The sequence below is a fragment of the Diplotaxodon limnothrissa genome, linkage group LG3 (genome assembly GCF_057381915.1).
Source record: "Diplotaxodon limnothrissa isolate DT_005_m linkage group LG3, D_limnothrissa_male_GT1.1, whole genome shotgun sequence".
In the NCBI taxonomy this organism is placed as follows: domain Eukaryota; kingdom Metazoa; phylum Chordata; class Actinopteri; order Cichliformes; family Cichlidae; genus Diplotaxodon; species Diplotaxodon limnothrissa.
The window spans coordinates 45,468,514-45,484,952 of record NC_140598.1 but is presented as its reverse complement, the minus strand read 5'-3'; the positions used below and the strand labels follow the sequence as shown (position 1 = coordinate 45,484,952).

At 37.2% G+C, this 16,439-nt stretch overlaps 1 protein-coding gene across 1 annotated transcript; it reads left to right on the top strand.

Annotated features, from left to right (window-relative positions):
• The first annotated feature begins 6,471 nt into the window (after nucleotides 1-6,471).
• LOC146636087 (cerebellin-4-like) lies at nucleotides 6,472-16,183 on the top strand. The gene is made up of 4 exons (XM_085350263.1): nucleotides 6,472-6,587; nucleotides 14,610-14,797; nucleotides 15,503-15,634; nucleotides 15,906-16,183. The coding sequence occupies exons 1-4, from the start codon at nucleotides 6,472-6,474 to the stop codon at nucleotides 16,181-16,183; spliced, it is 714 nt and encodes a 237-aa protein (XP_085206389.1).
• Nucleotides 16,184-16,439: the final 256 nt, after the last annotated feature.

Below are 16,439 nucleotides of genomic sequence, written 5' to 3'. Positions count from 1 at the left end.
TTGCCCAAAGATACGTTGACACACAGGTTTGAGGAGCCAGGGATCAATCTACTGACCTTCTAATTAATTGACCCGCTCTACCTCCTAATAATTGTGAGAATTACAAAAATGTTTTAGAAACACAGTTTTGTGTAAATAAGGTTATACTGTACTGTCTGCCCTTTCTTAGGAGAGCTCATAGCTGCAAGACTGACATGCTTTTGAAGTCACAAGAGACACACATACTTGAGCAACTGTTCCTTAAAGGCCCTTCTCTAAGCTCTGACTATAAATACTATTCATTATATTTATATGTAAAAAGATGAATGAGTTCTTCTCTTGTTCTTAAATGTTTTCATTTAAAGTCCACAACAGTTGTGATCATTATATATTATGTATTTAAATCAATAAAAGTGTCATTTACAGAACCTTTTTTTTCAACTTTATATTTTTTGTCAAGATGTTGGTTCAAATAATACAATAAAACATGTTTGACCTTGTAGTTTTTCCAGACTGTTATTCCTCAATCGTCCACTAGATGTAACCAGTGAGTTTGACTTTCTGCTTTCTGCTTGTTTCTAAAGCCTAAAAATGTCAGATTTTTTTCCAGGTTTATATAAAAATAAGACAGATTGTTACATTGTGTCAGTGTTATGAAGAGGCAAAGCTTTGTAAAGTATGAGAAGAATCTGCTCCGGGTACTAGATTTTAAAAAGAGCTCTAAAAATTGTACAAAATGATCAAAACATCAAAAGATAAGCAAAGGATACTTTACTGTGTGATTTCAATAACATGTTAGACATTTTTACTCAATTCATTTTATAGCTACCACAATGACTCTGTCACACGTTACTCGTGAAAAGAATTTAGTTGCTGTAAAAAAAGTTATTTCTATATATAAAACATGAGTTTAGAAAGGAGTGCAATGAGTGAATTTGCTATTTGATGTGACTTGTATACATTTGAGTGAGCGTGTGTTATTTCATGATCATGTTAAAAACAATTCAATACTTCACATTAAATTTGTTGTAACTCACTGTGAATGCCGTACAAAGCAAAACACTTCAACCATATTTTGCTTATTGATTGCCAATCATGTGGAATATGATGGATTCATAATAAAGGTGTTCAATGACAGTCTAGTGAAATATTTTAGCTCGTGGCCGGTGCTCTTTGTGTTCTTTTTCTGTTTTTCTATACTTCAGTTTATTTGTTGTCCACCCACTGTGGGTGTAAAATGGAAAGTTTCACACTAAGTGTGTGAATGTGTGTGTGAATGGGTGGATGACAGGTTGTGTAAAGCGCTTTGGGGTCCTTAGGGACTAGAAAAGCGCTATACAAATACAGGCCATTTACCATTTACCATCTAACACCAGACACAAGTGTGAACTTCTTCATTTACAGAAACAGAAGGGTGTGCTCTCAGTTTGTGTCAAAAAACATTTACACATTACTTATTTGCCTTGAAATGATCATTAACCTATACTTTATAGAAAGTGGAAATTTGAGATGATTGGTTGTTATAGTTCACACCAGAGAAGATGCTGGTTTAAAAGAGGGAAACGTTTCATAGACTCAAACCTCAGTTGTTTTTCTCCTCCATACTAAAACAGCTACACTGACAACATAGGAAGTTCATGTGATCAGGTAAGACCTCTTCACACACACACACACACACACACACACACACACACACACACACACACACACACACACACACACACACACACACACACACACAGTTTCTGCCTCTAACAATGCATATAAAGACAATCTTTTATAATTTATCAAGTAGCAGTAACAGTCTTTTGAAAACCTTTAATTTTCCGACATTTTAGTAAAACCACTACAATGATAATGATGACCCTGATGTGAAAAAGTAGATATTAGACTTACAGTGCACTTACAGTGGATTTGTTTTAATTTATTTCCACCAGTTTTGTTACATAAATCTCACAATAAGCAATAAAGAACTACTTTATACCTGAGATGGTTAAGTTTACAGTTTAAGTGTTTTAACTGGCAGGATGATCTGCTGAAGAATGATGGGAAACACGGGAGCTTTTACAGTAGCACCAGTAGGATTTCCAATAATTTGTGAGTGACTGTGTCACACATGTGCACTGAAAGACTGGCGGAAGACATAAAGCCCAACACTCATGCACACTTAGATAAAGACAGTCTGACCCAGGGCAGCTGTGGCCACAACTGTAGCTTGCCTCCACCAGTGTATGAATATGAGAGTGAATGAATAGTGGTATTGTAAAGTGCTTTGAGGGCCCCGAAAAGCGCTATATAAATGCAATCCATTATTATTATTATTATTATTATTATTATTATTATTATTATTATTATTATTATTATTATATAGAATGAAAAGAGGAAGGGAAGCAGCAAGCTTTATGCCAAATATAACCACCTTTAAATATATGTATGAAAACTGGTTATTGCTGAACCTTTAGTGCTCTATAATTAGTAGTTACATGACACGTTAGCATCTTTGTCTATAATTTGATTAATAGTCAAATAATGGCTTGATTAAAAAAACAACAAGAAAACGTTGATTAATACAGACCTTTGTAGTGTTAGACATGTATTACATTGTTTCTGAATGTGTGAATAAATGTACTCACAATGTTTTTTTCATACACACTAGATAAAATGAACGCTGTCCTTCTGACTATCTTGTGCACTCTCGCACTCCTGCATGGATGGAATGCAATGGTTTACAATCCAAGCCGAAACTCCAACCCACGGAACAAGTACAACAATCGCCCATGTCAGAGGACCTGGAACAATAATGGATTCAACAGATTTGTTCAGAAGCACATCCTTCAGCAAAACTTCAACAGAAAATCAAAGGAGGCATGGCAAATGTGAGTTAAAGGCTTATAGATAGGTAGATCGATAGAATGCTGTCTTTTCCTTAACAGTGCAACTGGCAAAACACAATGGGATCCAGTACACAAGTACGCTTTCAACAAACCATATGCTTACATTCTTCTTGGCATAGATTCAACAAGGTGCTGGAAACATTCCTCTGAGATTTTGATCCATGTAGACATGACAGCATCAGAGTGGATGCAGATTTATAATGCAAATCTCCCGTTTCACCAAAATCCCAAAGGTAATATTGGATTGAGATGTGGTGATTATGGAGGACATTTAAGCCCACTGAACTCAGTGTTAGTTCAAAAATCTAGTTTGAGCAGTCTGACTAGTCTCCTCTGAGCTCTGACATAAATAAGGCATTTCTGCGCAATGACCCGACACTCACTGGTTATTTTCTCTTTTCAGACCATTCTCTGTAAACCATAGAGATGGTTGTATGAGAAAACACCTGTAGCACTGTTTTTTTTTTTTTAAACTTGAACCAGTTATTCTGGCAACCACAACATTACCACATTCTGAGTCACTTAAATCACCTTTCTTCACCATTTTGATGCTTGTTTTGCACTTAAGGGCATCATCTTGACCATATTACATATTTAAATTCACTTAGTTGCTGCTATGTGACTGACTGATTATATTTGTTTTGAACATGTGTACTCAACAAAATAGCCAGTAAGAGCTGTTTAGCATTTACTAAAAATAACTATAACATTATTGATATTATTTATATTAATGTAAGTGTTATGGGGGTTTTTTTGTTTGTTTTTTTTAAAGAAAAAAGGTTAATGTCCTGACATTAACATAGGACACTGATATGACTCTTCAGGTACTTGGAGAATGAAAGACTCTGCAAAAGACCTCTGCAGTCCTTCATCAAGAAGAAGGATGAGAAACGTGTGGTGAAGATCTGTAATGGCTCCGGCAGGCGTGTTCGTGATAACTTATGCATCAGTACCTCAACCTTTAAGATACATGATGTTGAAGTGAACACCAGCAGCTGTAGCGTTACAAGAATTACGAAAAGCACAACAAAAGTGATAGTGGCTTGTGACAAAGTTGGAAACCAGTGTCGTCCTGTTCACTTTGAAAAATATGCGTTCCAGAAGCCAACAGATGAACGCTGTCATGGTTAGCTAATTTTTATTTTTTTTGCTTGGATAAACAATCTCCTTGTATGTTTTTGCTCTTTGCTACATTAAATATTATTATTTGTTATATGTCCTTTGCTTATCTCATTAAATCCTGGTCCTATAGCATTCAGTGAGAAAATCAAAAATGTGACTATATTCCACATATAAAAGGAACAGTTAAATTTCTTATGAATGCACTTTCAGCTACAGTTTATTTGCAGCTATACAAAGAGAGAAACGCATGAAAATTCATCATGATACCATCATAAATAAGACAATGTCTTTTATAAGCATGGTTTTCATTTTAAGCTTCGTTGTGATCCTCTCTGTGTTTATTTGTCAGTCTTTTCCATACGGTCCCGCAAATATTTTAAACCTATTTACTTTTTATATTTTATATGCTAACATTAAAACTAAATCTCTTTGGAAGTTAACATAGTTTTTGGTTTCTATTTTATGGCACCTAAACAACTCACTCTGTTATGTCATTTTGTTATGAACAAAATAAACAGTCTGAGTGAGTTGTGGGTTTTTGTTGACATATTTTGAGTTTTGTGGTTACTATTGAGAAACTGAGAAGAAGTAAAATTCAGGGTGGTATCGCCGATACTCGTCCGATACCGATACTTTGTACAAAAACTTAATGTGTTATTGTATTTTAGCTTCATCAAATTATCGCTTCATACTGATTACAGGATGTCAGGCTACTTATTCTTATTGTTTAATTATGAAGAATTAAATAGAAATAAAAAACCTGAAGCTGTGCGTTAATTGACGCTATTTGAACACATATATCTTGTCATTTAACATGTTTATACTTTCCTGGACATTTCAACAAAAACATTCAACATTCACACTTTCCCTCATTCACAGTAGTGCTGTGCCACACTCAGAATTTGGGTATGAATCCAATACCAAGTAAATACAGGTATAGTGAAAGATGAATTCTCAATTTGCAAATTCTGAACACATTTTAATCACCACTATATCACTGTGATTGTAACTTTCCACAATAATTACTTAACACAACAAAACACACCTTTGAGCTTTTCATGTGTTTTGAAATTGGGCTTTTGGAGACCATAGTGCATGTTTGAGGTTTATTTTTTCCAAAGAAATAGTTAACACAGTTCAGCAGGCTACATACTGAACTTGAATGATAAAAGCAAGTATCGACCCAGTTGTGCTAGTATTGATCCAATACCAATACTAGTGTTGGTATCAATACTATTGATTTTTGGATCGATCTGCTCACCTCAGTTACCAGCCTGTTTTTGAATTTATTGGATTGTAGTTGCTTTCTCTCAGGATTTCTGCACTTTTGCAACGTTGGCTTCAAACGTAAATAAGAGGTCAAGTTTATATTTACATGTTCTAGTCAGGCAAGAGTGCTGTTACAGGTGGTGGATAGGAGAATATATCAAAACACCACCTGTGCATGGGAGCACAGGCTTGTAAAAGACCTTATAGAAAATAGTTTTATATGCACAAAAATGTATGAATCATAGACACATATCACACATATATTCGGGTATTGTACTTCCAGTCTTAACCATAGTCGCTGATCATTTATTTTATTTTATTGTCAATTTTCTCAATCCCTGTGTCTAGACAGTAACTACCTTTAGTTTTCAGAAAATTGATTGATGAAAAATGAAATATTGCCTTAAAGTTCCACTAAGCTATTGTTACTCCCCTCACCTTTCTAATATTCTATCTGTAAAACTCAAAGCGTGAAACTGTTCTTGAAGAGGAATTATTAAAGAATCAAATCTTATAACGAGCTGTCATGTACACACAATACTTACTGTTTACTAGTATTACCGCTTCTTCCGCCATATCTCGTGGGAAGAAAAGATGATGTTGTTGTTGTTGTTGCTTTTTGTTTCCTGTAAAGACAAGCATTGAATGCTGAGTGAGTTTGCCTGGTTTCCTGTGTGAGGCACTGCCTAGATGGTTAAAAAATATTCTGTAAAAATATTCAAAGTCGGTACGTTTTTTTTAATCATCATTGAAATATGTGTTGCTTCTCTGTGAGACATTTGCCAGATACCTCACTGTAAAATCTAATATTTTGTTTTATTCAAAATATTAAGTAGACTGAACCCAGTTTTTATCAACTTGTTATTAGAACTCAGTTTAAGTAAGTTACAGCACTTTTCATTCAAAAAGCTGATCAACTCAGTTTATTTGAGTTGTCTTAACTTGTAAAAAGTAAGTAAGCCAGAAATTTTGCTTCTCAGTGCAGAAGGATAAAACGATATGGTTTGAAAATGCCACGTCACTACCGTCCTCCTCCCTCGCACAGATCAGCCCGCATGTTCATGGTGCCAGCATTTTTTTTTTGAGCAAACCTGGAGAAGCTTCAGTTCAAGAGATTGTTGTCATTGCTGTGAATGTTTATGTGATACCGCACACCAAAGCCTTGAAATTTCTGATAATTGGGAAAAAAGTGAGAGATGGTGGAAAGATGTCGAAAGATCCTGATTCTCTGCAAAGGTTTAATATGTTTGGAAGTATCCTGGGGCTCAACAGGCTGTCCTCTGGCAGGGCATACTGGGAGGTGGAGGTCAGCAAAAAGACCAGGTGGGATCTGGATCTGGCGAGACATGATGCAAACCACAAGGGGAAACTCTCAATCAATCCTGACAACGGTTGCTGGGCTACTGTACATTATGAAGACCAGAAATATGCAGCCCTGACAAAAACCACCCGTGAGCCTTTCGGTTAAAGAGAAACCTCGGAAAGTCGGGGTGTTTGTAGATTATGAGGAAGGTCTCGTGTCCTTTTACGATGTCACGTCTCAGTCTCACATCTACTCATTAACTGAGTGTTCGTTTGGTGGTGAGATCCTTCCATACTTCAGTCCACATCTGAAACAAAATGAGAAAAACAGCGATCCTTTGATTATCACTGCTGTGCAAAAGCAGTAGTAATCACATGCACTGAATGTGGTTGGCAATATGTATGATTGGGTATGCAGTATTAGTTTGCTTACCTGCCCATCGGGCATTTCATCTGCCAAATTTCAACATTTTTTACTATAACATGCCTTAATGAAAATCCTCTGACTGAGGCATCAAAACGTTTTATCTTTTATGTACTATTTTTCTAGATTTTAACATTTGAAAAGTAAAAATAGGTCATGCATACAACAGTGGAAATGTATAGATTTTACAGAAACAATATGAACAATGAAATTACAGAAAATTACTAACAAAAACAAGGCTGGGAACTAGGATGTCTGGGTTTGTTGAAACACCTGCAAAAGACAGAAATGACAAAACATATTCTAAAGATCAATTTGTTAAAACACGTCGAACACGATTCCTGTTATTTCTTTAAGAAAAAAATATTAGGACATATTATGATCAAATGATGTTACGTACTGAACACCAGCAGCTGGAGGTTGTGCATTATTCAAAATCAGCTTTTAGCCAATTTTTGGGAGCATTAAAATCTTGCACCTAGATGAAAGTAACTTTAAGAAGTAGTTTGACATTAATCCCTTGGCTGCAACAGGGAACTTGACTTTGTTGTGCATGGACTGGTGTATGTATGGATCAGAATCAGAATACTTTATTAATCCTTAAGAAAATAATATAAGTGTATGTATGTGCTTTTCTACTCATTTTGAGCAGATTGCCTCTTATACTTCAAGCCTTGGGGGATAAGGAGGTAATTTAGGGCTCAGGATGTATGACACACAGTTTAAGGGGAGCCATGGATCAAACCACCAACCTTGCCATTAGCAGATGGGCTGCTCTACCCACTAAGCCACACAGGACTTTAAAATATTAAGTTAACTTTGTGTGAATATGCTTAAATTATATGTCTTGACTGCTGTCCTAAGAGTTGCAAGACGGGAATACTTGAACTCTCTGTATCTGTGACATTTTTTTGTCTGCTGATTCTTGTCTGCTGTGCACAGAGGAGTGTGGTAGTCCCCTCCACCCCTGTGCAGACACACACACAAACACAGACACTTCAGCACTCCCTTCCCACAGCTCTGACTATAAATGCTGTTTGCTATAACTGTATACCACAGGATGAATTACGGGTTCTGCTTGTTTGTTGTGTCTTGTTCATTCTCCATCACTTACTGTATCAACAAAATGTTTACTTCTCTTTGTAGCTCTGTTTTACAGATCCTTTTTGTAACCATCTCCATCTGTTTGCTACTCAGGCTTCTTATATTGTGGTCTTCAGGAGTCACCATATGCCATTTAATAATGTGTGTAATATATTTATGACATCAAAAGGACAGAAATGAATAAAATTGTCATTTAGGAAAAAAAATAATTTTGTGCATTTTTTGTCATGATGTTACCACAAATAAATATATATATATATATATATATATATATATATATATATATATATATATATATATATATATATATATATATATATATATATATATATTTTTTTTTTAAATCTGTAGATAGATTTTAAAATATAAATAACACATATAATATCAATTATTATCATTAATAATAATAATGATATAGAAATTACTTCCAGACTGTCATATCTTATTTGTCCACTAGATGCCATTAGTGTGTTTTATCTCCATCCTGATGAACACATTCTCATGTTCTCATGTCCCCACCCATTGTTGTTTTCTGTTATGTAGAAGAACGTTCTGTATAATGAATGGAAAATTAAAGTAAATACTTCATGTCCACACACAAATCAGAGAAAATATCCACTCCACTTTGGAATACTCTCATGATGGTCACTTTCAATCAATCTGTTTATTTATAAACACATTTAACAACAACACAGGTCGACCAAGCTGCTGTACTTAGTAAAAAGGAAAACAAATACACACAAAAAGAACAAAACAAGACACAGTCACAATTAAAAGCTAGGGAGTAAAGATGTGTTTCTAGATGAGATTTACAAATGTCGAGTTTTGGAGAGGTCCTAATTTGAAGAAGCAGTCTATTCAAGTTTAGGCGCAGCAATCACAAAGTCCTCGTCTCCTCTGGGTTTTAGTTTGCTGCTAGGAACAATCAGAAACAACTTATCAGCTGACCTAAGAGTTCTATTTGGAGTATTTTTAGTTACAAGATCAGAGAGGTATAGGGAAGCTAATCAATTTACAGACTTAAAAACAAGCAATAAAATCTTAAAATCAATTCTATAACGTACTGGAAGCCAGTGTGAACGAGCCAAGACTGGGGAAATATGGTCTCATTCACGAGTGCCGTCTAACCCTAACCTCATTCTGAACAAGCTGAAGAAGAGAGCAGAGCCTGGCTGATACCAAAATAAAGATTATTACACTAATCAAGCCAGGATGAAATTAATAGATAAATCACTTTCTTGAAGTCAGCAAATGACAACATGTTCTTAATTTTTGCAAGGGCCCTCAGCTGGAAGAAGCTGGCTTTTACAACAGGATTTATTTGTTTGTTTGTCAAATGAAAAATTGCCATCAAAGAACACTCACAGATTTTTTTTTGCAATGGGAGTTCTGGACTTTTCCAGAGAGCCCTACTTCAGCCAAAGTGCACAGTGAAACAGGCTCAAAGTGATCAAAAACAGCTGAGGAAAACGCGGGAACAGAAGGATCATAAGCTTCAGCCCCTGGTGAGCTCATCACTGGACCCACTTCAGTTTGCCTACCAACCCGGCATTGGAGAGGATGATGCTTCCTCCCGAAGTTCTCTGATGACTCTGCAATAGTCGGCCTCATCACTGACATGGATGACAGGGAGTACAGAGAACTGACGCAAGACTTTGTGGCAGGGGCGGGGCGTGGGGGTGGCTTACTGGGCTTAAGCCCGGGTTGTTTTGTCAGAAGCCCGGGGTCTTTTGGAGTGTAATTTTTTCATAGTTAGATGCCTGGCTGACAACTGTATAAAACAAAAAGTACACACAATATTCGAAGCACATAGTGCACACTGTGGGAATTTACGACTGTGCGTGAATCCCCCCTGATATTGGTATGATCCGAGCTCAGGCACTAAGCGACTGAGCGAGAGGGCGGGGCAGCTGCTGCTTGTGAGTGCGCTGTTGGAGAAACGGAGCCAGCCATACTAAGGAGAGCTTAAGTTTGACCAGGTACCAAAGCAAATCATTCATACGGTACAAATAATGTAAATATGACGGTGCATCACCAAAGATTGATATCAAACTGATCACTTGACCAATATTACGTTACTTGCTCTTCAAGTGAATCAACAAATGGCGAAATGAAAAGCCGAACAACAACAATGCTATTTTTTTAGAGAGTCTTAGCTTACGTGTGTTTATTTCATATTTTCAGTTTTTACCCTCCCCGACTAAATCGGTTTCAGTTATGTACTGAAATATAAGAATGGACATTAGAGGCTTCTTTCAAAGAAAAAACTCAGGTAAATGTTATCTTATATATTATGCTTTGTATGTTGTTCAGTATATTTCTATGCAAAACAAGAGGGATTTCAGTACACAGCAGGATATTCACATTTGTAACCAGATATTTACATACACTTTAGGGAGAAAACATAAAACATTTTTACTGTACAACATCAATTTAGAGTAAACTTTTGTTTTGTTATTTTTCAAATTCTGTATTTATTAAGTTATGCAGGCTTGTTTGCACAACAAGGCTAAATAATTATATAAACTTTTCTCAGTCTAAATATTGTACTTTGGTAGAAGATAGTGCAGGTCTATGATGATTTTTAGTGCTACTATCATCTAGTTCTGATTGTGGTTCTGTCTTGGTTAAATCCTAAGTAGTCCTGATTTTGAACTGTTGTAGTCCTGTTTTAATTCTGGATCAGTTCTGGGTCTGGTTGAATTGGGGTTTAGTCCTCGTGTCTTGATACAGCCCTGACCTTGTTCTGCCTTGCTGCTTAATTAAAAAACTAGTTTAAGGTGTCCTGCACATGTGATATATATTTTTCCCTATATGAAGTCACTCTTTTTTGAACAAAACTCAAAACAGAGACAATTAATCTTTTAGTCATTTCTACCCCCCCCCCCAAAAAAAAAAAGAAAAAAAAAGAAAAGAAAATCCCACATGCATACCACCCTTTTGGGCTAAGCCCCGGGTGTTTCAGATGTCTGGCTCCGCCTCTGCTTTGTGGACTGGTGCCAGTAGGATTACCTCCAGATCAACACTGGAAAAACAAAGGAGCTGGTGGTAGACTTCCGCAGGCACAAACATCCAAGGTATAGACATTGAGGCTGTGGACAGCTACAGGTACCTTGGTGTTTATCTGAACAATAAACTGGACTGGACTCAGCCCTTTCCTGTACCTGCTGCAGAGACTCAGGTCTTTTGGAGTGAAGGACCCACTCCTGAAGACCTTCTATGACTCTGTGGTGGCCTCAGCCATGTTTTAACGTGTGGTCTGCTGGGGTGGCAGCAACTTGGCTGGGGGACAGGAAGAGACTGAACAGGCTGATCCGGAGGGCCAGCTCTGTTCTAGGATGCCCTCTGGATACAGTGGAGGTGGTGAGTGACAGGAGAATGGTGGCTAAGCTGTCATCTCTGTTGGACAACATCTCCCACCTCATGCAGGAGACTCTGACAGCACTGAGCAGCACCTTCAGTGGCAGGCTGCGGCACAGAGACTCTGCAGGTATTTCCTTCCTACTGCTGCCAGTACAAAGACTTTGCAGATGACCAAACACACACATCTGACCCAATTATAGATACAGCACACCTGAGAAGGCCAGTCCCAGTTATAAAGCTACCTTGACTGAACCTCTGTCTCTCTGTCTCTCTTCATCTGGGGCTCATTATGCTCATTTGGTTATGTTCAGTTATGACAGTTGTATAATTTCACCTGTGTTTGAGTTTCTTTACTTTATTTCATTAAAATATCTGACAGCATTTAAAAGCCTGTGTGCGGTCTCCCACTTACTTGTCACATCCTTTGAGCCGGGTTGTGACATATGGTATTCTTTTTTCTCTTGTTCTATTCCAGTGTTTTTCTTAATTGTTGCTACTGTAACTCTGCACTGTCCACTTTCTGCTGTGACACAACACATTTCTCACATGTGGAACTAATAAAGGCTTATCTTATCTTTAACAAGAAACTGTAAAAAGGTTTCACAGGTGGCTGGAGACACTGGTAAGTGTGGGGTAGGTGAAGGGTTGATAACAGAATTAATGGTGTTTAATAAGACACAGGACCTATAACAGTTACTTCTTAAATCCAGTTTCACAGACAGAGTTACACCCTTGCCAGTTTTTGAGAGGAGGGCCCTATGTCAGGAAGCCGGTTTAGAAAACTCAGAGTGAAAAACGATACTCAGGGTTGAGTAACCCCGAACTGTCCAACTCGGAATATTCGGTTTCAGAAAGGCTGATAACAATTAGTTCAGTCAACGCGGAGTTGCTTTAACCCCAAGTTAAGCGCGCGCACGAGGATACATAAAGCCCTGATTAGTGGAGCACAGATTAAGCGAGTCACCATGGAGACGGAGGGAAAGAAGGCGGGGTCAATGTATCTTACAGCGCTTGAGGCCGAAATTCTGATGGCAGCATATGCCGATAACATGCAAATTTTGCGGAAAAAAAGTAACACAGCCTCAGCTGCAAAAGAAAGGGTGCATGCATGGCAAAACATAGCCGACAGAGTCAATGCGTGAGTGTTAATTTAAACATTGATCTAGGGATTTCCACCCATTTAACACGTTATTTTATTATATTTTATTTTCTTTTTTATTTCATACATTTTATTTTGTGACGTGATTTGAGCGCAGGTGCAACCCAACAGGCCCCAAACGTTCCTGGCAGCAAGTAAAAATGAAATATAAAAATATAGTCCAAACAGGTAAGGTGTAATTGTATTATGAGCCATAGTGCTTGGTCTGTTTGTCCGATGTAAATCAATTGCAGTTAGAGGCTACATTAATTTCCCCTCTGTAAGCACTTATTGAAATTATCTGAGCACATTACAAGTACATATTTGCTTACTCTGTATGCTCAAATGTGACCCGTTATAGCCAACAGAAAAAAAAGCGGAGGCCCGAAAAACAGGTGGGGGTCCTCCACCACCACCACTCACAGAGGCTGAGCAGTTGGCTTCCACATTTGTGATAATGTTGGCAGCATCACATGTGATCTTCACAGTGCAGAGAACACAAATTAGCATCCATTACTATAATGAAATAATTTGTTAGTTTGAAATGCTACAGGGAACTATGTACCTGTACATTAATGCTGTGGAAAGACTTCCTGTTCACATGGTCTCCTTCATTTACTGAAGGAGCAATGATTGGAATGTGAGTGCCATCTATACAGCCAATCACGCCTGGGAACCGTGAGAATAAATGTAACATTTAAGTAGTAGTTCAAGTATCACCACATCATGGATTAAGTTTCGTTCATCCTGATACCTGCAATTTTGTGGCATCCCTCTTTGATAAATCTTGTGGGTCTATGACCGGGGAACACCACAAACGAGTACAGGAGACGTTTCAGTGCAACTGTAACATTCCTGACTGCCCGACAGACGGTAGCCTTGGAAACGTGCTCAGCGTCACCAATATTATACAGAAAGCTCCCGTTTGCAAAAAACCGAAGTGCAATACAAATAATATGTACAGAACTGAGAGGATGTCCGCGATGTGTCACATGAGCAATATTAGGCCTGAGGATGTTATTCAAATAAATTATAGATTGTGCTGAAAAACGGTAACGTTCACACAGAAAATCATCAGGAAATGATAAAATGTCCAAACGCGCTCTAATCACTCTCTCCCGGCGGAGAGCTCTGCGGAGAATTTGGGCTTCAACATCTACTGGCTCTTCAAGGAAGGAGCACGCCATGTCTGACACTTCCTACAGTCAGGTTTCCGACAAAGAGGCGGAGAAAGTCAGGGTTAGTTGAAGTAAACCTGCTAGGGGGCAGGTTAGCTTCACGGAGTGTGTCGTCATAGTAACTCACTCAGAATTAATCTAAACTCGCTTTGTGAAACCGAAAACCCAGAGTTTTCGTTAACTCAGGGTATACTTACTCAGAGTTTGCACTAAACCGGCTTCCTGAAATAGGGCCCAGGGCTTAATGGTGTAAATTAGCCGAACAAAACAACAAACAACACAGAACTGAGCTCCAAGGAACACAAATAACCTCATAAAACAATAAATCTAAAACTGAGTCTGACCTTCCTAGATTACCCAAAGAGTGAGAATAAGATAATATGTGATATATTTTATGTAGACCAGATTTGCTGAATTCTGTAGTGTTGCAAAAAGCAGATTAACCTTATAGTGATTAAAAGTTCCTAAACACCACTTAAAGCCCTGTCATAGCTTTTGTGCTCTGCAGGTTATTTCTGCCATTCAAATAAACGTTACTTTTACAGCCTACCTAACAATGTTCAAGGTCTTGAACTGTCCACCAATCAAGCCTCTGTGTCAGGAAGTAGAAAAACAATTTCCCCATTGTGCTTTGCAGAGTCCAACTGGTACAAACAGATAAGAGATATAAAGATGCAGACAAGAGAACAGTTTATTATTAAACAACATCAAAACAGCCAGTTTGATCATAATCATCAGAGAGTCTGGAGAGTGAGTGGTGCTGAAGCAACTTGGAAAATGAATTTTAACATTTTACGATCTATTTTCTTGTTTTGTGGCTTGACTTTGGCCCACAGTGGTGCTAATACCACTGAAACAAATCCATACCATCCTGACATGTGTAACCTCCTGAAAGACTTTGGGGCCATGACAGAAAAAGTGAAATCTATGGAAACAAGACTGAAGGAAACTGAAATCTGCCTAAAGGAGGCTGTAACCAAGCTGAAAGACAGCGAAAACCAAATTTTGGAGCTGCAAAGCAAAGGTAAAACAAAATGAAGTGAGATTTCATTGATTAAACTGTTAAGCATTTTTTTCATTGTGGCTGAATACTCACAATTAATTTGACTCAACTTTAACAATCTTCAAAAATATTAGTATAGGAAGGAAGATGGAAGGTGTTGATGCTCTTATTTGATGTTTTCAAACCTGACAATAGAGCATCAACTCCCTGAAATTCAGTGCTGTAAAAAAAATAAAATAAAAGAATCTTGAGCCACGCCTTGTTTCTATTTTTACAAAAATTGGAAAAAGCTGGAATGATTTATTAAAATGTATAAACATTGTGTATCGGGAAATCGTGTACTGAGTAAAAAACAAAGAGTTTATGCCTCTCTAACAACGTGGAAATTTGGTAGGACCACCCTACATTGTCATATTAGAATGCAAAATTAATTACACTGTTTGTCTAATTAAAGATGAAAAGCTTAAAACAATGACATTTTGAAGACCGGATAATGTCCATGTTATCTGAAAGCTCATTAATAATACCATAATAATTATCCAAATTAAAAGCTAAATGTCACATTTATCTGCTGATACAAAGAAATCTGATACACCTGATCGTCTGTGTGTCCTTACAGATAAGTCACAATATCAGTCAGTGTGGAACCTACAGATAAGTCACAATATCAGTCAGTGTGGAACCTACATTTACAACAATTTTATGCTTATGATTTGATTTTCACAGAAAGAACCAAAATAATATTCAGTGCAACAGCAGGAAGAGGCAATGCACACATCGGACCCTTCAACACAGACATAATTATAGACTATAAGAAAGTAATTACAAACTTTGGCAGTGCCTACAGTCCAGTCACAGGTAAGATTTACAGCCTCCTGTATGCTCATTTGTTTTATTTCACAAAGTAAAAGAGATATAAGTGCAAGACAAAAACATGTTTGCAATTCAGTTTTGGAAAATTATATTTATTGTTATTGTAAAATTAAATGTACTAAACTTAATTATTAAAAATTTCAACAGCAATTTACAAATCTGACATTTATATGTAGTTAAAGGATGAGACGTAATGATCAAATCTCCCTTACTTTTTCCTTTTCTTTTTGATGTGACCGACACTTTTATTCTTCAGGTGTCTTTACAGCACCTCTTGCAGGTGTTTATTACTTTACCATCTTCTATCACGGTGGAAGAAGCTACCCACATTATCTGCGTATTTTCAAGAATAATGAGTTGACGGTCTTTACAGCTGATCATAAGACAGAAAGCGACGGAGCTGATAATGGAGGAAACGCTGTGTTCCTGCAGCTGCAGCAAGGAGACCAAGTGTATGTGAGCATGGCTGCAAACACATATGTTGGGGGAGACGACCACACAACTTTTAGTGGCTTTTTGGTCACGGAAACGTAAGAAAAAGTAAATGTATGTCTGCTTAGGATGACAGGCCAGAGCTTCTTTTAAATATGATGCTTCACACAAATCAAACCAATTTCTGTAACATTCAAATGTGCTTAAGAATTTTGTGCTTTAATTTTATTATCACTCTTGAATTTGATATAATTTTAAAATGTATGTTCATGTTAATTTAATTGATTTGAGTTTCATTGCATTGCCTATTATTAACTGCATTTTGATAGCGTTTAAAAAAATCTTTAGTAAGATAGTT

What these genes read in the sequence shown, in the direction of transcription:
- LOC146636087 (XM_085350263.1), top strand. Translation starts at nt 6,472, where the DNA reads ATGTCGAAAGATCCTGATTCTCTGCAAAGGTTTAATATGTTTGGAAGT. An exon ending in TTTGGAGCTGCAAAGCAAAG is followed by an intron (nt 14,798 to 15,502) that starts GTAAAACAAAAT and finishes TGATTTTCACAG; the next exon opens with AAAGAACCAAAATAATATTC. An exon ending in TGCCTACAGTCCAGTCACAG is followed by an intron (nt 15,635 to 15,905) that starts GTAAGATTTACA and finishes TTTATTCTTCAG; the next exon opens with GTGTCTTTACAGCACCTCTT.